The 22,821-nt window shown below is 37.3% G+C and overlaps 2 protein-coding genes and 1 pseudogene across 3 annotated transcripts; 2 read left to right on the forward strand and 1 right to left on the reverse strand.

Annotated features, from left to right (window-relative positions):
• Positions 1–733: 733 nt before the first annotated feature.
• Positions 734–5,478, forward strand: LOC111332005 (uncharacterized). Its single transcript, XM_022937264.2, has 6 exons — positions 734–1,044; positions 1,424–1,489; positions 2,476–2,561; positions 3,606–3,723; positions 4,307–4,365; positions 4,595–5,478. Exons 1-6 carry the CDS (start codon positions 865–867, stop codon positions 4,698–4,700), a joined length of 615 nt encoding a protein of 204 aa, XP_022792999.1. The 5' UTR covers positions 734–864; the 3' UTR covers positions 4,701–5,478.
• On the reverse strand, positions 3,778–21,918 carry LOC111332003 (uncharacterized). Of its 2 annotated transcripts, none has more exons than XM_022937256.2 (16): positions 21,779–21,918; positions 20,459–20,569; positions 19,819–19,848; positions 19,374–19,484; positions 18,786–18,893; positions 18,107–18,283; positions 17,450–17,560; positions 13,126–13,254; positions 12,470–12,586; positions 11,974–12,009; positions 10,369–10,484; positions 8,936–9,122; positions 8,445–8,502; positions 6,682–6,733; positions 6,240–6,433; positions 3,778–5,775 (listed from the first exon to the last, which is right to left on the reverse strand). In XM_022937256.2, exons 1-16 carry the CDS (start codon positions 21,864–21,866, stop codon positions 5,652–5,654), a joined length of 1,749 nt encoding a protein of 582 aa, XP_022792991.2. In that variant the 5' UTR covers positions 21,867–21,918; the 3' UTR covers positions 3,778–5,651. The 2 variants fall into 2 exon arrangements, with proteins under 2 accessions (XP_022792991.2, XP_022792990.2); XM_022937255.2 differs by having other exon boundaries at positions 11,974–12,015.
• On the forward strand, positions 10,748–11,595 carry LOC148724342 (uncharacterized; annotated as a pseudogene).
• Positions 21,919–22,821: the final 903 nt, after the last annotated feature.

Genomic DNA, 22,821 nt, shown 5'->3' on the forward strand with positions numbered 1-22,821 from the left:
GTGCGCTCAGGTGTATGAGTGTTCAGTGTGCCGTTTTCTAGTTTCGGATTGACAAAATTAAATTCACCATAATTGCGGCTCATATTTGAATGGTAGATAGAATTTGTAGCCTACAGCTTTTTTTACAGAATTTGTACCTGGAGCTCTTTGAGAGCAAGTGTATCTGGCGTAAAAGTTATGTCGCGTCGCTGTCTAAGGTGTCTTTCAATTTCCAAGAATTTTTTACATTCTTTGTTTCCAGCTGTCATTTCATCCGTTTCAACTAGGCCCTCGGCAAGTGTAACCGACCACGGTGAAGCAGGGTCGTTCAAAATTTTGGAGCGATGGGAACATACAGATGTAAGACTTCTCAAACGACATATGGCAGATAACAATTAACAAGCACATTCTGAATTTTCGCGGGAGACATTTATAAAAAATAAATTTTAAAAAAATTAAAAAATTTTACATGTAAATAATGTTCAAATGCTCAACTGGACCTGGTCTGAGCCCTCGAGGCAAACTTCGAAGGCCTCTGTGTTGGCAGCTTTAATAATTGTGTCGGGAAGTTCGTTCCATTCTTTAACGGATCTGGGAAAAAAAAACTCTATTTATAAATATTAGTCCTGCAACCAGTATTTGTAAACCTAAGTGGGTGTTAATTTCGCCTTGAACTGTCTCTATTGCTCTACTGCTCGCGATTGTCTCGCGCGATCGCGATTGTCTCGCCTGCTATTAAAAGACTCGATCTACTTGAGCCCGCGAATTTCACGAGCAGTGAGTTCGAACACATAACGAGAACGTGCACTCAAAATTTAAGAAACATCAACATACAAAGTCTACCGAGTAAATTTGATAAAGTAGATAGAAAAAGCTGATGAAAATATGGACCTAGATAGAAAAATTTCTGCTCTGAAAGATTTTACTTCCTTTGGATCCTCATCGAAAAATGGCTCTTCTTCCTCAAGGACCAATCAAACCAGTCAAAGTTCGAATTCCTCTTCCGCGAATGGATGGGGAAATTGGATTGCCAAAGGAGAAAAGGACCCATTTTTACCTTCATTAGTAGGTTTTGATATGGAAATTGTGTATTTTTATTTTCCTTTTATTTTTGAACATCTTATTAATCAGTCATAAGTTTGAATGTAAGTTATAACATTTCATATCTACTAAATGACTTGCTAAATATGACGCGTTATTATCAGTTCTACACTTTTCAAAGGGTAAGAGCGGCAAGCGATGTGACCTTGAAAACGTTATAATCAGGCAAGGAATACAAAATTACCGCGCTAATGACATCAGATTCTGTTGATGCAAGAAAATTAAATGCAGTGTACAAATTCAGTGTACAAGAGAGCCTTATATTTATTTGAAGAAAATCCCATGACAGGTTCATCAGTACCAATGTATGAATGCAGTGTCTCATTTCATTATTTGTTGACAGTCTAAAACACAACGAATCACAGGTTTCTTTCTTTTTCTGCTGCTGGGAATCTTCTGCTTTGTAATGGTGAGTTAAAGGATTAATCTCAAATGGTCAGAATTGACTTTTTTACATTTTAGAAAACATTGTACTCATGCCACATACACTTTGCATGTAAATTACCTACTTATTATAGCACTTCGGTAGTTCCCACCAAGATTTTGCTCCTCATGGCCAGTAAGGTTGGTGTATCCTTTGCAAACCCTCTTCCACTCAAGTTTTTGTCAATGCTATCTTTGACTTGCTAAATGTTGACCTTTCCCCTTCAGTGAAAAGGTGTTGATTTCATTTCACTTCAGTAGAAATTAAACAAAGCAAATTAAAAATAAACAGAAAATATATCAGACCGAGATTAAGACCACACCTCTCCAGGTTGTTCACTGTAAATCATTGTCACTTATCTTTTTATTTACTACTGTCAAACTAATTATTATTATAACTGACAGCAATACTCCAAACCCTCTAGAGCCTAACTTTAGAATTCATATTTGACCACAAAAAAATTATCAATTGGCAGTAATGATACAATCTGATTGGCCAATTTTCTATTGTACTATACAGTACAGACTATGCTGCTGACCTGAACATGTCATGCAAAGTATCAAGCATGGGGACTCACTTGGTGGCACCTCATTTTTACCACCGTGATGACGAATGTTGTTGTTGACGAGAGTTCAGACCATGCTAAACCACTGTTGATTTCTTTCATTCTCCAAACTGTTCTCTTTGCATTTCCTGTGGTACAGTGACAAGAAGAATTTGTTTGATAATCATGAGCTTCTTAAATTGGTGATCATATTCTCAATTCTCATGACCTTTTCTTGTGATTCAAGGGTGATACTGTAAGGAGAAATAAAAAGCTGGTCAGTGTCTTAGAAATTAAAGGGTTATAAGTATGTTGCTGAAAAATAAAATGACCTAAATATGGAGCAGTCACCCTTCACTGTCTTTACAGACTGGACTATCTTTGTTTCTTTTTCATGTGACTGTTCTGGATTTTGAACTTATTATAGGCTGGGCTTATTGCACCTGTTATGCTGTTAAAGGCAAGAAAATTTGTCCTGCTCTACACAATGGGAAGTTTGTTTACCATAGGAAGGTAATGTGTTTAATGTATCTTATGCACTTTGGTCCTTATTGATTATTTGAGTTCATTCTTAGTAGCTGATTTTTTATTGACGTAGCTTTTGGTTAGCAATTCTCCTCACAGCTGTTTACCACACAATTTATATAATGTTAGTTCTGAGAATTTGTTATTGGATCAACTTATGATTCCTTGCTACATATGCTAACAACATTTTATGGACACCAAATTCAAAGATCAGCTGCTGGTAACCTTGGTAATGTTACTTCAGCTGTGAATACAGAGATACAAAAGAATTCTTTCTATGGAAAACATGTTGAGTCCATTTGAATAAAGTTGAATTCTACCCCCTTGTGCTGTTTAGAGGAAAATGCTTGTGTGAAAATATATTAATGGTATGTTCCCTGAGTAAAACAAAGATATCATGTACTTGAAATGGGTGAAGTTTAGATATCTCATTAATTTCTATGTATTAAATGAATAAATATGTTTTGTATACAGAGATAATATCAAAAAGTAAGCTACAGGTTCATGTATGTTGTGGCTTGTGTTTAAGCATATGTGTGACAATTAAAAAAAAGGCCAACTTAAATTTTCTGCTGACTGTTTTGAACAGTCTCCAATCATGTTCAAAACAGACAAACATGTTCAGAAGGGGCATAATTTTTTCGCATTATTTTACAGTTGAATGGGGGCAAGCGGGAGGTGAGCACTTAGAGCTCATTTAACTCTAAACTGCGATTTCTCTCGTTAAGCAATAGAACACATTTTTCTGGGCTCTATTACGTGATAAAGCCACTTGGAATGTCAGGAGAACACGAAGAATGCTTATGAATCACTCACCTTCGACTAGTAATTTATAAGGTTTCCAAGTGTCCCATGTGGCTTTATCATGTTATAAGCCTGTAAACAATGGGTTCTAGTAACAAGTAATGCATGGGCTCAATAACCTGATAAAGCATCTGCTTGGAAACTGAATTGACCAATTGGACAATGTGTACTATGTTCATTAGAATCTTATAAGGCCTAATTGAAATTTTTTTTTTGTTTTCATTCCAGTTTCTCTTTACTTTGGGGTCCAGTCAATCATATCAAACACCTGTGTTCACTTGAAAGGCTTCCTTTCACTGCTGCCTACTTTGGATCAATGTTTGCAACACTTTACATGGCAATGATTGTAAGTATTGGTGCACACTCATGCAATAAAATGATTACGCTGTAGAATATAGTATTTTGTATTTTTTTGTATTTTTTATTTCCTCCATTTCAACAAATTAGAATCTAATGAATAATTACAAGAAAGAGAAGGGCATAATATGGCAAGTTAATTAGATGCCCTTTATGGTCAATTACATTTTTTCGTATTACTAAAAAGAAGCCATACAAATATAAGATACAAAGAGAAGTTGAATATTAATTAGCCATTGACAGATGATCTAAAAGTGCAATTCATTTTGTTTTGTTTTATTGTTTTTTGTTTTAATGACTTTACCGGGTGTGACTACACCCGGAAGGGTTAGTGCGAAAGGAACACAAGGTCCATGCGAGGCACCACGCCTCCCCCCCAATTCACCCTGGATAGACACTGCACAAAGATAGACCACAACACCACAACATGATCAAATTTTTTGACCACATCACCACAACATGATCAAATTTTTTCATCATCTGACCTAGATGAGGTAGGTTACTCATACATTTAAGCAAGTTTGTATTCAAATACTGATAAGTTGATATAATTATACAAATTCTTACATCAGGTAAAGAGTACGATACTGACTGCAGTTTGTGCTTTGGTCCAGATTCTTTCCTTAATATGGTAAGTTTGGTTCCACTGATCCACTGAGTCGCAATGGTGCCAAATGAAGCACATTGTGTGTAAGGCTAATCAAAAGCAAAAAAATGACAGCGGATATGCAGGAAAATATGGGAAATAAAGCTAAAATAACATGACCTTATGGTGAAATGTGACTGATCTGTTTATTTACAACATAGTAACTAGTTAACATCAACTATGTAATATTTGCTCCTCTGCTTTTTATCCATAGGTACTTTGTTAGCTATATTCCTGGTGGGACAACAGGCATGAAATTTTTCACCAAGCTTTTCTCATCTGCAGTAACAAAAACAGTTTCTAACACCCTTCCTGTTTAACAGTGGTTAATATGTTCGAGTCAGCTTTTCCTGCTCCCCTGGGAGTGGGAAATGAACTGCAGATTAAGAATTTAATCTGTCCAATGATCTGGTGTTTCACGAACAGCGCATGATAGCTCTGTATCCATTTGAGTGAATTTGTCATGGGGTTGCTGTGGCAAGTTTGGTATGTGAGATGTTGCTATCATAGATCGAAAGATAGCTGCTGACCAACAGGAAAGCGTGTCTATGTTGAGTGCTAAGGACAAGAACTTCCCTGAGTGTGGAAATCAAGCGAGTAATTACATGAAAACTGCTTCAAAGATGGCAAAGACTCAACAGAAGTGTATTTTAAAGGAGCCTTGGGTTGAATTTGAGCAGGTGATGTCTATCACGCCTAAAGGTCAATCATTATACAGGTGTCACGTCCGCCATTAAACTCATGCACTTAGTTTGAAAGTGTTTACAAACCATTTAGATTTGGCGGTGGCTGGAATACCAGTGACTATGTACAAATTTATTTATAAAGTCGATGGAAAGATGATTTTAGATATTAAGCAAATGCCGATGATTAACCCTTTCTCAACTTGAGGCTTTTAAATCCGTTGTGGGGTAAGGAATATTCCCTTTTTTTCCCATCTCTAGGGGTCTGTAGGGGTAAATCGCTAAATTGAAGAAGTCACCCAAGGTAAAGTGAGGTAGATAAGGAAGTTTTTTAGTGAAAGTGCTCCTGTTGTCTTTCTTGTGTCTTGAAGAAGTCTTTCAGCGGTAAAATTATAAACTGTCGATTTAGGAAAGGGACATCAGTTCTACGACATTTTTAGCATCAATAGGAGGTAAAAGATTTGTTCAACGCCCTTGTTCTTCCCTCGGGGCAGCTCCTTGACAGACTCTTCGCTGCCGTAATTTTATTTTACAGCAATATTTTCATTTAGGTTCTCTCAATTTATTGACAGCATGTTTAGTTAGTAATCAAGCTCTGAATCTTGCTCTCAGTAATCTTTTGACATTCTTCCAATAATGTGATTGCGGCTTACTCCAAGAAAAGGTAAACATGGCGTCAAAATCAAACGGCTTGAAAAATTCCAGACGATGGCTGCAAAGAGAAAAAAGAAAAGTTAATCGATGGGAGTATTAGCCATGTTCCAATCTTAGATTCATTAGATGTCCTGCTCAGACTAAGTGGGGACGATCAGAAATAAGCCCAAGACTGAGAAGGCTGAGAAACTGTTTTGTAGTAAGGGTATAGAAAGGGAAAGGTTGAGATGAAAGCCTTGCTTTGATTTAAGTCGCGTGATCAAAGAGAGCTGATGAGAATTCATTGTGAACGTGTATACGGCTGAAGCGCAAAAATACTCGGGCGACAAATCAGGATTGATTTTACTTTTGTATCAGATCGTTTGACAGGTGTGACGAGTTTCTGCATCAATCATAGTGCGTGGAAAAGCAACACAAATACCCTTTCCACCATAGTTAGTAGAGGAGGACCCCTCTACTAATTATGTTCCCACCCGATCAAAATTATGCGACAGTCATGGGCTCTCTCTTAAAAGAACTTACAAGTCCGGATTAATGACATCAGCTGATGCAGGATACAGTGACTCGTATTTCCTTTGGTTCCCCGAGCCATGAATAGCGTATGCATTGATTTTCCTCACTCCAGGTGGAAAGTAGTCGATTGGGATATCAGCAGTACCATTCCAGGTATTCTTTGCGCGGTCGATTGTGGCTGTGTAATTAATGGGAAGTTTGTCCTGTCAAACGAAAAATGCGAGGAAAATTTAAGTCACTTTTGTTTGCCGGCTGTGTTAATTTGAATGTGCGCGTTACTCAGAATGGGGTGCACAAGAAACGAACCATCAGTCGCTGCAAAAGACAGAATGAAAGAAAAAAAGGGGAGCGATTTTCTGTGCAAACTTTCAATTACCAATGAACTGGATTGCATAGAATGGAAATGACTGATCTGGCAAACAAATCTTCTGTAGAGTTAAGTTCTACTTACTAAGAATTTCTTTCGCACTCCATTTAAAAGAAGAAGTAAGTGCTGTCCGTGCCTGAAAAAAAATAAATAGGATATTTTGATTTACTTACAAACAAAAACAAGGGGCAAGACAACGTGGAATATCAATAACTCCTTAGGTACCGCCGCCCATGCCAGTTAGCTCAATGGATAGTGCGCTGGACTGTTGTGCGGAAGGTCGAGGGTTCGAGCCCCGCCCGAACCAACACTCAAGGTCTTAAAATAATTGAGAAGAACTTGACGCTTACAGGACATAGCAACACTAATGTATAAAGTAAAGAACGATCTAGTACCCAGCTACATATCTGAGATATTTACTCGAAAGGGTACTCGTTATAACCTTAGGAATAGTGACTTTGAAATACCACGATTTAACACTATACGCTATGGTAAACACACACTAAGGTATCAAGGACCATATATCTGGTCCAAATTAGAAAATGGTATGCGTGAACTACCAAGCCTTAGTATCTTTAAAACTAGAATCCGTAGAGTTGACCTGGTCAGCCTAGTGGAAGACAGTGGCAACTGCTGCAATCTTTGCAGCACGTGATTTTTTTTTTTTTTTTTTTTTTTTTTAATTATCTGCATGGTACAAGTATTTTTATGTTATCTGAACACTGTTGATATTTCTGAATATTTTAAAATTTTAATGCATAGTTTATCGGCTGTATTGTTACTTATTATGATACTGTACATAGTTTTTTTTTTTTTTTTTTTTTTATTAATTTAGTAAAAGTAGGTGTCCCCAATTAGCTCTATGAGCTAAATACATTGACACGGTAATAAAGATTTTATTATTATTATTATTATTATTAACTTGCTACCTTTCTATAACATCAAGAAGTGGTTTGATATTCTAGTCTTCTCGGATAGGGACGAATAAAGTGGAGGTCCCGTCTCCTGCAGGGTTGGGGGAAGGAGACGTTAATTTCCCACGAACGAGATTACTGTGATGGATGTCCTCCCTTGGGGTGGGATGGGTGGGTTTACTGGGCCCGCAATAATTGGCACAGGCTGTTGCGGTGTCCCTGCCGGTCGGCCAAGCTACTAAACCAAGGTAGGGTAGGGACAAGGAGAGCGGGTTCAGGACGGCATGAGACTCCTGCGTGAAGGAAAAGTGATGACTTTACCCCTCCCATCCAAGCTAGTCTCAAGAGAAAGGAAAGGCATTTTTTTTAATTCTCGAGTGATGAATTTACCCCTCCCATACAAGCTAGTCTCAAGAGAAAGGAAAGGCATTTTTTTAATTCACGAGTGATGAATTTACCCCTCCCATCCAAGCTTGTCTCAAGAGTAAGGAAACGCAACTTTTTAATTCTCGAGTGATGACTTTACCCCTCCCATACAAGCTAGTCTCAAGAGAAAGGAAAGGCAATTTTTTAATTCTCGAGTGATGAATTTACCCCTCCCATCCAAGCTAGTCTCAAGAGAAAGGAAAGGCAATTTTTTAATTCTCGAGTGATGAATTTACCCCTCCCATCCAAGCTAGTCTCAAGAGAAAGGAAAGGCAATTTTTTAATTCTCGAGTGATGAATTTACCCCTCCCATCCAAGCTAGTCTCAAGAGAAAGGAAAGGCAATTTTTTAATTCTCGAGTGATGAATTTACCCCTCCCATCCAAGCTAGTCTCAAGAGAAAGGAAACGCAATTTTTAATTCTCGAGTAGGTTGGATGTCTGCAAATGCTTGATATTCGTTTCAGATTTTTCAAACAGTAAAATATTAGGTGAAAGGCAACACTTACGGACTAAGCTCGATTTCTAGGTATTTTTCCCGTTCTCCAAGGAAAAAGACTTCAGCAACTGAAATTAGAAATGAAAGTAATAAGGAATAATATAATCAATGCGAACCGACCTGAGTATGTAATTTTCTCAGGATGATGATAAATCTAGTTTTTATCCTCGTTAAACTGTGTAAAGAAAGAGAACTACTTTTATCTGTATTTGATTGTGTATCCACTATTTGTTCACTTGTTTCTTTGTCTACTTTTAAAAGATAAATCATGATAAGTTTTTCAAAGGACTGTGGAATTAACGGTGAGGTACGCGATATTGCTGGCACCATTTACAAGCCGGTTACTATTTGACCGGATTTGAAGAACTGATCATAAAAGTCTTGGCTAGAAGGAAAAAAATTCAGTAATAAATATTTGGCCCGGCTACGAATCGTGAAGAAAAGCTACCTCCCAAACTCTTGAAAGTGCAGTTTACAGAAGTCATGAACTTATAGTCGTACCTTCAAAATCCCACAATCCATCACAAGCAGCTCCTGCATTACACGGTGGAGGGTTTGGATCATTGAAGAATGGTCCACTGACGGAAATACGCACGGTTCGAGAGTCCTGGGCACTGATTTGGAAAGTGATAGGGGAGTGGTTTATTTTTGATCCATTCCATTCTGTATTGATGGCAAAATTGTACTCCTGATGAAGGAAATAAAACGTGTAGTGATGCTACTACAAGAAACGTGTACAGAATGCTCACGAAATTGTCATATGATGGTTAGCTATATTATGTTCTCTGACGAACGAAAGCAAGACTCACTTCACCAAGAATCGAAGTGACGCTCCAGCACGTTAATATAAACAACGCACTTTAGCTAACAACTCTAAATCGCAACACTGGACCTATCCTGATTAGGTAAGGATCATTTAAATAACATTTTCCCTTGGAAACTTTAAAAACCTCGAGGGAAAGCACTTTGGTGAATTGAGGCGAGTTTCTTTGACCACTCGTAAAAAAAGGTACCGGCCCTGGAAAAAAGTTCTCAGTGCGAGAAGTGATAAAACAATCTGCTGGTACCTGACACTTTTGTTAGAAAAGCAAATTTCAATTTAACCGTCGAAAAACGCTTAATTATAAAAATTTCGTACCTTTGGACAAGAACGGCAACTATTCATGAAGCACATGAGCAAAACACAGCTACAAATTTTGGAGAACATTTCTTTGGTAGGCCAGAGTCTTTCTGTTGGTAGCTCTCACTAATCACTCGGTGTAAGAGCATTTATAAGAGGTGAAGCAATTTTAACAAAGCTAAGTCGAATCCGAAGGAAACTATTTGACAAGCTAAGAAAACATATCTGTGGATCGAGAGACGTTATGGCATGTTATGGTTTCAGCTGTGTTAACTGTTGGCTGAGGATGACATCATGTTTGGACAATATAATGTTCCTGTGACAGTTTGTCGTTTCACATCTGTTAGATACTGCACTTGGTTTACACAGCTAAGTTTGATTTCCTGAGATTTTTTCTCGGCGTTGTTTCACTTTTGAACTGAATATATATTGCGCACTGAAAATTAATGCGAACGAAAAAGTAAAAAAAGTAAGATTTCTTACGACTGTAAATTCGTCAAAACCGTTCCACTTTCAACATCTCCCCTGATTAGGTGGGTGGGAAGAGGGAAACTGGGAAATAATTTATGGAGTGATGTGAAAAGAAGATAGATTTGGAATGCGTTTCTTAATCAATGAACTCTTTTTCTTGTGAGTCATCACGGGGCTGCTAAATATTTCATCGGGTTCAATTTCGTTAAATTCGCAAATTCCTCAAAAGTATCTTTGAAATACTCACGGACGCATATTTCGTCGATGATTCTTGGTCACTCGTATGTTTCGTTGAAATCATGCAGATATTTCCCCTAACCTTCTCAAATATATTTCTTCTTACCTTCTGACAAAACTGACACGATTTTGGACAATTTTCTCTCATAAATACAGCTTGATAAGAACAGTAGTTCCTGACCCTTGCAAACTTGGCGCATTGTTTCCTTTTATCAACACAATCTGTGAATCAACCGAAAAAGAGAAAATTTAAGAGAAACCAAAAAAAAAAAAAAAAATGAACAAAATCACCAATTAATGCATAATTATATAATAATGATAACAATTTAATACTTGTCCATAATGTTCGCTTCATGAAAGATATTATATATATACAAGGCTAAAAAGATTAAGAAAAATTATTAAAATGTTAAAACAAAACGTTTTCGGCTGTTTGCCATCATCAGGGTTAAAAGTGTTTACCGTCTGTACATACCTATATATCTTATGTGATTCCTGATGCACTATTTGAACGGCTAAATCACTATCACCCTACATTGTTTTCACTGCCGAGGAAAACCCTAACCACTTCCTCGATACTTCCTTTAATTATAACAACAAGTTCAATTGCAGCGTTTTCAAGAAACCGGGAAAACTACCAACACATTGGAAATCTGAGGTCCCTACTAAATGGAAAAGGAATTGTATCGCTGGCGCACTCCATAGAGCCAAACGCATCTCTACCGATCTTGACGAGGACATAAAAACTCTTGAAAAATCTTTTATCAATGCAGGTTATCCCAAACGTTTTATTTCGCATACAATCAACAACTTTCTAAACGACCCATCACAAGATGACAACATCATTCCGAATTTTCTCTTCGAAGAACGAAAGGAAGTCTTTATCAAGATTCCTTTTTGCGGTAAAAACGAAAAACTCGGTAAGACGTGTGTTAAAAGACTCAACGAGTTCACCAATTCTAATTTCATCTTTGTAATCCTGTGGCAAACAAGGCAAATTAAAAGCCTATTTAACAACAAAGACAAGAACACTCACAGATCCAAAGTTGTTTACAAAGGAGATTGTTCTTGTGGCGTTGATTACATTGGCGAAACTGTGAGAAATCTAGCAGTACATATTGCGGAGCATTTAAATCCTACTCACACCTCTGAACCTGCAAAACACTTGCGGGAAAATCCATCACATTCTTTCACTTGGCGTGTTCTCTCCTCAGCAGAAATATTTCACAAGCGCAGGATCGTCGAGGGGCTAATGATCCAACAATTCCGCCCCAGTTTTAACAAACAAGTCAATACTTTTGTCTCCAAACTTTTTCCATCGGGAATCACATAAGATATATAGGCATGTACAGACGGTGAAACACTTTCAACCCTGATGATGGCAAACAGCCGAAAACGTTTGGTTTTAACATTTTAATAATTTTTCTTAATCTTTTTAGCCTTGTATATATAATATAATTTAATACCTGTTGTGCTCAATTTTAACATGTTGATATTCTCAAATACGCATCTCATAAAGTACTAAGACATTTCAATTTATCAAAGTCTGTAAAAAGTTAAAGTATATAGAAAATACCTAACTAGAAAAAAAGCTTTATAGGACCGGAGCTTCGGTTCAACTAAACGTAATTGCTTTCCACGATGGATTTGTGAGGAAGGACACCAGTTAACCAGCTAAAAAACATGAAATTCATTAAATGAATTTTCTTACCAACTGGGCTTGGTGACCTGACATTACCATTACTACCTGAAACAGAAGAAAGTTGGCAACACTACTCATTTGACCTTGTTACATCAGGATTAATTGTTTGCACACTGTGACAAAATTTGCAAAGGAACATATAATACTTGCGTATTCACGCCTTCGGGAAAGTGTGCCAGGCAAATCTAAACGCTAGGCGGTTATATAATATGTAGTGAAGTATAGTGAAACTTTTAGCTGTGGCCTTTGGGCGAGATATATAGCAACACTTTGTAGACGATGAGATAGAACTTGCAGGGGACCTTACATTTATGTCGTGCAACTTGCTTAGGAACGCCATAATGATACGAAGTAAATTCTCAGTTTAAAAACAATCATAACTTAGAAAAATGATATTTTTCACAAGATTAAATTAAACGAAAAACCGTCCTGGAAAACCCTAAAGAATACCCAACCGTCAAACTACGTAGTTTGCTGTGGACATATCAGGATAAGTGTATCTTACCTTTACACAAGTTACAGGATCTGGGGCAGTTTGTTTTCATGAACACAGGATTAGCTTCGCAGTAACCTCCATTGTTTGCAACAATAGAGGCGCACACCGGTAAAATATCGCGACAATCTAACAAACCAAATGGATGTGGTTAAATTAACAAATAAAGAAGCCTTGACTGTGCTCTGTTCTGTTGTAAAGCACGCAGGAAGCAGCTAAGCAACGAAAGAAGTGTATAGGGAGAAACACGAGACGTAATCGTGTATTTCTGTCCACTTCTTGAGTGCTATCCACAATCCTTTTCTCTCAGCTATAGTTAACGAATAAGTGCAGAAAAAACAGCAGTGGAATATTTGAAAGATTCAACATCATAATGTGAACTCAGTGTGTTAAATTCAACACGTATCTGCTATGCTTCTTCTGATCAACTCGCTGGACTACAAAACAAATCTTCGACGTAATAGATTGAGCATGCTTATGAACAAAACAACCCATAATATTTCAATAACTTAACTATGCTGGGGAGGAGTAACTAAGTCACATGCCCAGTATCTCGATCCGGGGCTCTCATGATTCGTACCCTGCGGGTTTGGGCCCGAACACGATATCCCTGAGACGCTTGTGCCTTCGAATGCTTTTACGCGCACTAGTTTGTTTGCCATACTTACCACATAATCCACAAGTCTTAGCACAGTTTTTCTCCATGTACTCTGGTTCGAATTTGCAATACGCTTCGTCTCTTTCAAAAAGAAAGGAACATTCCTCTGGCATTTCATCTTCACAGTAGGAATCGTCATCTAAAATAAACGTGTTAAATGTGAGTTCAAAACTGCACTTAATCCATTAAATAATTGATACTTGCAGTGGAATACACCTCTTGTAAACGCGCATGTAAGGCTTTCACAAGGAAGACAGAGGACTTCTTGGAACTCATCTGCTACCTGGTGTATCCTGCATGATGATAAAAATCTGTAAGCTGTATATTGAATTATCCTTACCTCAGACCTCAGACTGAAGATTACTGTTAATAACCATGTCCAACTGTTGGTTCAGTTATTTCTCAAAGTGTATATACATATATCTAGATATGTATATAAATAGATATATGTATAGGAAGTCTGTGTTTCGATTTTTCCGTATTACAGTGCTCGATAAATAAAAATTAGAACGCAATATATGTTGAGTAGAAAAATACGACGACTACGTTTTTATCCCTGCATCATCAGGGTATTTTATTATTGAATAAAATCCCCTGATGAGTGAGCAATCACGAAACAGGCTTGTAGAGGTATAAACGTAGTCGTATTTTTCTGCTCAACATGTATATACATACAATATGTAAAAACGTAAAAAACCTTATTCTTGAATCGGAAAGTGCTCTACAATCATGGAGCTTTGTAAACAATTATTTAGGAAAATAAAAATTAAAACTTCGCACTACAGATCTGTTTCGAAAGGGTTAAAAGTCCTCTCTCGTCAGGTGCACCTGACGGCGTGTGAAACCAACATAACCTGCATCGCACAGGTCACATTGAAATTTGTAAACAAGGCACTGTTGGTTCACAATCGGCGGCTTAGCTTCTCGCAATTTGAGGTCTCGACCAATCTTCTGGCTAACAAATACAGGTTGTAAGGTCGTCTGGATCCTATGACTTAGATCTTTAAGTTGGGCACGAACAATATCAGCGGATGCCTGATCTTTATACGGTAGGACAACGCGAATGGGGTCCGATCGATCGCTGACAGCTGGTAAGGAAACTGGTTGATCAGATACTTTGGCAGCAACAAACCGTGAAATGGTAGATTTGAATAGATTATCAGGATATTTCAAACGAGAAAATACTGATGCCCACGTACTACAAGAGATTTGTTGATGACACATTGACCATTCTGCCGAACAAAGCATCAGCAGACAATTTCCTCGACATTTTAAACCAGTGCCATTCCTCTATTAAGTTTACCATGGAGACAGAGAGTAACAGCATGCTCCCTTTTTTGGGCACCCAGCTGCTCAACAAACGTATACATGTTGAGACCAAGGTGTACGTCAAACCTACAAATACGGGCCTTTTACTACATTACAAGAGCCATGTAGATGATCGTTACAAAAGTGGGTTATTAAAAACTATGCTTGATCGTGCATTTCGACTAATAATCTAATTGGCGTTATTTCTCTGAAGAATGCGATCGACTTAAATCAGTATTTTCTCGTTTGAAATATCCTAATAATCTAGTCAATTCTACCATTTTCCTGCTTTTTTCGATATAAGGGTGTGTCATCCAAATGCAGACTCATAGAGAGATTTTAGCCCCACGCAGATTTACAGGATTCATGAAAATAAAAAGAAGCGCAAATACAACTTCCGTGTAACAGAAGTAGAGCAAGGCACTTTCACCACACTGGTATTTACAACGACGGGGAAGATGGCTGACGAATGCCTGAGGTACCACTCAAGATTAGCCGAGCAATTGTCTGCAAAAAAGCAAGAGAGCTACACCACAACAATTTCATGGGTCAGAGCGAAAGTGTCCTTTGCAATTTTGCGGAGCGCGCTCTTGTCTAAGGGGATCTAGAACACCGAGAAGGAGGAACTTGGGCATTAAAGACAGGAGTCTGGAAGTAGAGAAGGGTCGAGCAAGACTTCCTTAAACTCATCAGTTATAGATTATTTTCATTATAGTAAATTTTTATTATAATTCTTTTGCGTTGAACTTTTGAAGACTTTGCATTTCCTTTGTCAAAAGACTTAAAGTAAGATATAGACTACTAACAGCACATTATAATTTTATTATTCATAGCCATGTAATTATGTAGTTTAGGTTAGTGATATTTTTCCTTAAAAGGAGAATTGTAACTTGCCAGATTTTTTTTTTATTTTTTATACACTTTCATGTTAGATTCAATAAAGGTTACTATTGTTATTGTTATTATTATTATCGTTATTATTACTATTATTATTATAGTTATTATTATTATTATCGGCCTTAAACACAATTGGACTTATTTTCTTCGGACTATTCCTCCTGACGCCCAGGATCTCACAGAACCTCTGGAAAGTGCTATAAGACATGTCCTCATACCTGCCATAACTGGGCGCAAGTGTAATCAACTGGACAGAGACGTGTTGTCCTTACCCCCTCGCTTTGGTGGCCTTGGCCTTGGAAATCCGCTGATAGAAGCACCGCGGGAGTTCAAGTCATCCGTTGAAACAACTGCACCGCTCGTCTAACAAATTAAAGCCCAACAACATCACTTACCAGAAGGCTCGGCAGTAAAGTCATTAAAACAGACTTCCCAGCATAAGAGGGACGGAAACGTCAAAGAAAGAGTGAAGAGTGTTTATGAGAGGGCACCGCTTAGGACCAAGCGAGCACTAGATCTGGCTACTGAGAAGGGTTTATCGGTATGGTTAATCGTCCTTCCATTACGAGAGCAAGGATATAATCTCAACAAAAGAGAATTCCGATTTGCTATTAAATACGATACGACTGGCAATTCGAAGATACTCCTTCCAAATGTCCTTGCTGGGACGTGTTCACAATCGACCATACGATGGTCTGCAAAAAGGGTGGCTTTATTATACAGCGCCAAAACGAACTTAGAGACTTAGAAGCTGAGCTTTTAGGAATTGTCTGCAAAGATGTGGAAATCGAACCTCAACTCCAAGACACGACAGGAGGGCAATTAAACAGGGGTTCCAACATGGCGCAAGATGCAAGGCTAGACATTCATGCTCTTGCTTTCTGGGAACACAATCAATCTGCATGTTTCGATATTCGAGTTTGTCACGGCTGAATCGTACAGAAATCTGGAACCGCAGCAGATTTACCGCATGCATGAGAATGAGAAGAAACGTTTCTACTCATGACGTGTTCTACACATCGAACATGGTTCACTTACGCCTCTTGTGTTTACTTCGATTGGTGGAATGGGCCAAGAATGTTTGAGATATCACAGTCGCCTTGCAGAACTCATTGCAGACAAGAAAGGAGAACACTATTCAAAGACAATTTCCTGGATCAGGGCAAAAGCTTCGTCTGCATTATTAAGATTGGCCCTAATCTGCTTAAGAGCATCCAGAACAATTAGAAGGCCCAAATTTGATTTTACTAATGTAGACGTAGATATTTAAAGTTCAGAGGCTGCCATTTGTTAGGATCTCATTAATAGATCCTAACAAATGGCATGATCTAATCACTATTAAATATTTTAATTTTCCCCACTTTTAGTACTATTATTAATTTCTTTTTTTTCCTCTCCTTCCTTTAAGTTCAACAAGTAAACGAAACGTGCACCAGTTAGTTTTTTTTTATATCTTTTGTCAGTCAACATTTTCATGTATGTTTCGACTTTTAAGGATTTTATCTTAATTTGTATGTAAATATTTTTGATGATTAGAGAGAATAAAATATGACAGAGAAACACCATTTTCTTTTTAAAGTGTGTATCCACTAGCTTTTCTCAAAATTTTGTTAGACATTTTAATGCATTTTTCGATTTTTAAGCATTTTATCATAATTTCTGTAAATATTTTTAGTGATTAAAGTGAATAAAGGTCTATCATAAAAAATTATTATTATTATTATTATTATTATTTTATGCAGCAGTTTAAAACTTTTGTATGCTACATAGAGTAAGAATCGTGTGACGGGGCGCATGAGCGTAGCCCGTTAACTGTAGTGAAAAAAAAAAAACCCTCGAGAAATAAAAAAAATAGGCATTTTGGCTATCCGAATCTAAAAGAGTCATTATAAAATCTTTAAAAACCTATTACTTATTTCGGCTATGAAAGAGTTAATCAGTGACGATCAGTGATTATTATTATTATTATTATTATTATATCAAAATTATTGTTAGAAACTTTCCTGATTATGGTGAATAAAGGATTATTTTCTATAATAATAATAGAATATTATTATTAATAGAATATTATTATTATTATTATTACTATTATTATTATTATTATTATTATTATTATTAACTAATCTTACCGCAGAAACCACACGACTCCGGGCAGTACTCCTTCATAAACTCCTCACGCTTTTTACACAGCTCTCTGTCGTTTTCAATCATTGAGGTACAGTCTGGGGAGTCTACACAACCTATGAAATGAGACAAGGAAGATAAGGTATACCTAACACAATGGTTCCCTTCCTGCGACACAAGGTTCCCCAAAACAGTATATACTGAGACAATTTGCGAAGGAATCCGCAAAACTGTCTGAATGAAATGACTAAAAAATTGAACGAACAAATGTATGAATAGATGGAGTCTATCTCAACTTAATGAGCTTGAGACTAAAACTTTTCCGGAAGAAGTTCTTGTTCTAAGCGTATTTCTGAAATTCAGCAACACATGATCAGAAGTTGCAAAAAAAAAAACAAACAAACAAACAAACGCCTGAAGGTCAAGAATTGCCAAAAGCATATAATTTTGCTTTTTCTCCTATTGTTATAAGTACTGCATGAAATTTGGCTCGAAACAAGGTCAACCAATTAGGCTCCTAGGAACAGTACATACTTCTAGTATATTCACCCTGCAGTGTCACCTATTTATAAAGAGGACTTAAATGAACGCAACGCTAATTGATGGGTTATAGCCAAACCAGCACTTGGCTTATCATTTAATATTCAGGATATATCCATTACCTATCGACCCTGGTGGTATGGGTACTGTAGTTGTTTGTGTTGTGACAGTAGGTGTGAGTGTCGATGTGTTCGCAGACTCAGTTGATGTGGATTCTCTGGAGGATGTCGTTGTCGATGGAGCTGTGACAGCTGATGTAACAGGTTGATTTGTTGTAGGAGTTGTGAAATTCCAGCTCTCTGTAGGAAAAGAAAAAAACGCTCTATTTATCTCTCAGATATCTTAACTTACCAAAGAATTACTAATTAAAGCAATTAAAGTCGTTCTGATCCACTAACTGACTGATGTTCGCCGAAAGAAGAAAACACCAAGTTTATTCTTTGCCGATGAGGAACTTGATCATTTTCTCAAACATTAGTCAAACGTTTGTATTGTTTTTATCTTTGGTCTGTCTGATTGAAATGAAAAGAAGGTATAAAAATAAACAAAGCATATCTCAGGCAAAAACTCAAACATCTGTCAGAGAAATAAAACTTTTTTGGGCAAAAATTGACCTTTTAAGAGATAAGTAAAGGCTTTTTAAGCAATTAAGACTGCGGTTTGTAGACCTTTATCCATGTTTATCATAGTGTAGTTAGGCTACATGACATATGTTTCAGTATAAGGTATGGAAAAAGATATCAAGAACATTTTAGGAAAGAAGATGAATTTTAATGGAAGATAATATGTTAAAAAACGTACCACAGATTTTGCAAGTCTTTCTACAATACTTGGAGAAAAATGGAGACGATTCACATTGATTTGGATCAGTGACGTAGGAGGAGCAATCATCAAGAATATCGTTACATTCTGACAGGATAGGAAGACACATAGAAAAGTTTAATTGATTATCTTGAATATATCTTCAAATCATTTTTTTGAAGAGAAGACAACTACATCGAAGCAGAACTAATACAAGCAAAAGCGCTAATCAAAGAAACTAGTAGCCAATGCATACCTATCTGGGTATATACTGGGTACGTGCTCTGGTCGAATAACTGTGTTGTGTTTTAGACTGAACACTTGAATCTCACGGAGCCATCATCGCTTCACCCAGGAGTATAGATGGGTAACGGTTATCTTTTACGGAAACTTGGTAAATCCTGGGAGTTGATACTGCGTTGGATCAAGACCCCATCGAGGGGGGAGGGGGGGGGGATACTCTTTTTCGTATCAAGTTAATGAAACTGGCCTGGTATAGTCATATCAAAGATGGTAAGTAACTCAACAAAAAAAAAAAACTTTAACTAACCAACATGAGCGAAAATAATTAAATGCAAGAATTGTTACCACAGTAGCCACAAGTTCGTGGGCAGTACTTTGTAAAGAATTCTCTCGCTCCATGACACTGGGATGGATTCTTTATGTATTCTGCACAGTCTGGCAACATATCTCTACATGCTGATCACAAAAGAATGACAAAAGAGACAGGTGAATAGTTGAAACCGCTTAACAAAGATATATGATTGTGAAGCTGAGGACAAAAGCTTTGAATGGGAAGCGGTGAAGTATATCAGGCTACAAATAGTTTTGGGGTTTGACAGCATCAACCTTGTTAGTTTTATTTTTTACTGGCGCTCTCACTTTTCCGTTAGACGGCTCTCATCAGGTTTAAGCTTGAATCTCCTTCGTGATTTTTAAGGACTGAAACATTCTCGCCAAGCGTTAACAAAAAAAAAAAAATGTATTTCACCTTAACTGGGACTTCATTGAATATTTCCTTGCATTGACTAACCTGGGAGTAATGTAGGACTGAGTGTAGGACCTGGAAATTTTTCAGGAAAGAAAGAAGAAAGAAAGGCTAATTAAACACATTATGTATTGAAATCTGATGCTTTTATTTATGAATGAAAGTTGGGCCTAGTGATTACATCTTTGTGCAAAACGTTTCCATGATAGATTCTACGAGAAAAAGGGACGCGATTCTAGCTTCTAGTCAGTTGCGGTTATATAAGGCATTTCACATTGGGGAAATTAAATGCTCTCGAAAGGAAAAGATTGTTATGCGTGCAAACGATTTCTCTTACGCAGGAATTTTTGTTGAAGATGTCCACGGAGACACAGCATAAAGAGTAATATCAGCTGCGACTTTGCCTATGGAATTCTCATAAGTCACTTGACTCAACTATTCCCACAGCAGTGATAATTTTGCCGTATAATGCAGTCACCAATTCATTATCATCGTTTGACGGAGAACACGGAGCGTCTCAAAGCTGATAGTAACCCCGAGCCCTAACCAGTTGACTTAAAATAGCACTTGAGAAAGAAAAAACATAGGCGTTTGAAATGGCTTAAACATAGCGGGTACAGACTAGAATACTTCATTTTGGGCGTTATTTCGTGGTTATGGGATACGCTTTGGTCTGTCAACTCACAGAGGTCACATGTCTCGGAACAATATTTTCGTGCAAGGTCGCTGTATCTGTTGCATTCGTCCACATTGAAGAAGTATTCACAATCCGTCAATACATCTTTGCATAGCTTTTCTGTTAGAAAAAAAGGTTCAATGAGCTTATAAGAGGCCGGTTATTAGGCTCTTTAATATTTTATGACCCCCCATATTGGCATTCAATTGGCAGTCAGTTAGTTTTCGACGACTAAACCTCCCTCCGTTCCCCCTGAAAAGTGTGTAAACCCCTAACAATCCTCCTCCAGGGCCTCCTCCCCCGGCAAAAATAATGACCACTTCCCAAGACTAAATAATTGATTGTTTAACATGTTTGCTTATTTTATAACGACTTTTATTACACTCTAAACCGCCTCTTACAGGTAGGTTAAGGAACTGAACTTATTTACCTTGAAACCAGAGACAAAATAACTACTCGTAGGTGTTAACACAGAGTATTTGTGTTAAAGCTTGATCTAACTCAATGTTTATCATTTTATAATCAGAGCGCTTCTTTTTCATACAGCACAATCTCAGCTGAACTTTATTCTATCAAACGTTTGTTACCCTAATATGGTCGTAAACCAATTTGTCTGTCAATTTTGTCACATTTGTCCTGATAAGATTAGTGTGACTAAAATTCGTGGGAGCTGTCACGCTCGAGGACATGTTTACTCTGTGATGTAACGCTTGCTTTTGATTCCTTGTGTGAGTTTTTTTTTTTTTTTTTTTTGTTAACTATGAGTGACAGACAATATGCAAATCAAAATGTGCAATGAATGTGATTTATGAAGCGGCCCTGACCGCAACTTAATAATGTAGAATATGCTAAACTGAGAAATATCGCGGTCGTAGGAATTACAACTTTGATTTGCATAACTACAATTATGAAAAACTGAAATATGCTCCTCGAGTTTGGAGATAAACAGGGCACGCAAATCATTAAACTGCACGAAAACATGAGTGTAATTGCTTTTTGCTTGAAGCAAAATCATAAAAGTAATATTACAAGAGCCATTGAGAGTTACAGATTTCAAGAGTTCATGATCCAAGGTCAAATTGTTTAAAAGTTTGTTTTAAACAATGAAGTTTAACTTTTCTCAAGACTCTGAAGGCATCTCTTATCAAGGAGACCTGCGCTCTGTTTTAAAATACACATGTTAATTTGGAAAGTCATCTTGCTATCTAGATCAGTCAAAATGCTGGTACTAAAGTCGGCCCTACACAAGTTAAATACCACGCGTGGCATGTTAACACGCAGCCAGTATCTTCAAGCAACATTAAACAACTACTCTTTACCATAACCCACCTTGAGCGAAGGCTGTTCTTGGGTTGAAGCATTGTGAAGCCAAGACAAGAAACAAAACCCAACGAAAAAGCGCCCGAAAAACCTTCATATCGCGTCGAAAACCACCTGATTAATACTAGGAGTCTCAAGAAACCTAAGAGACACCGAATAGACGATATGCACCATTGGCCACCAACCCGCCAAAACGTCTTTCAAGAGATGTCAGTATGATATTCTTACAATAGAAAGCGCCGGAAGCTCGCCCGTGAGTGAGGAGGAATTAAATACTTGAGGTTCAAAATCATTGCCGAACACTGTTGTGGGAAATTTCAATGACAATTGACTTCTGATCCATCAATTCCAGAGTCATTAGGATGTGAAAATTTATGTATGTATTCTATTCTGCCTTTCATTATGAATATCTTTGCGTGGATCACAGTTATGCTCTTCTTTGGTATTAGGATGCCCCCAAAAGCTCACGTAATTCCGACGACAAAACCAAAAAGGGAAACGTTGTAATAGCATCACAATATTTTACCTTTTTGTGATTGTATTGATATAGCATTTCAGTATTTTGTATCTTTATATATTAGGATGTTCAAAGGCCGAACTTCAACTGATGAATAATTACGAGAAAAAGAAAGTGCTGCCAAAAAGATCTAAAAAATTTAAGATATGAATGTCTAACGTTTGAGGCTGACCAACTGTCTCCATTTTAAAGACCCTCTCGACAGTAATTTCACGGTAGGTTTTCTGTGAAAGAATCCTGTTAATCTAACGACAATCTTTTGAGAAACATGTCAAAGTGAAATGTTAATTTTCATAAACCAGGCGAGGAAACTTTCCATATAGTATTTGATTGACTGCGTTTTGCAACATTTTAAATCTTATTTGCGAGCAGTCATAACACTTGTTTCATGTAAATAGGCATTAATCGGAATCCTTGGGTCTTAATTTATGTCTAAAGAAATACACTGTCAAATATGATGGCATTAAGTTGCTGTGGCATTAAGTTGCTGGGGCATTATCTGAACGGCCAAGATTTTTAATACGATTTTTAATTC

This window comes from Stylophora pistillata, chromosome 8 (genome assembly GCF_964205215.1).
Source record: "Stylophora pistillata chromosome 8, jaStyPist1.2, whole genome shotgun sequence".
NCBI lineage: Eukaryota > Metazoa > Cnidaria > Anthozoa > Scleractinia > Pocilloporidae > Stylophora > Stylophora pistillata.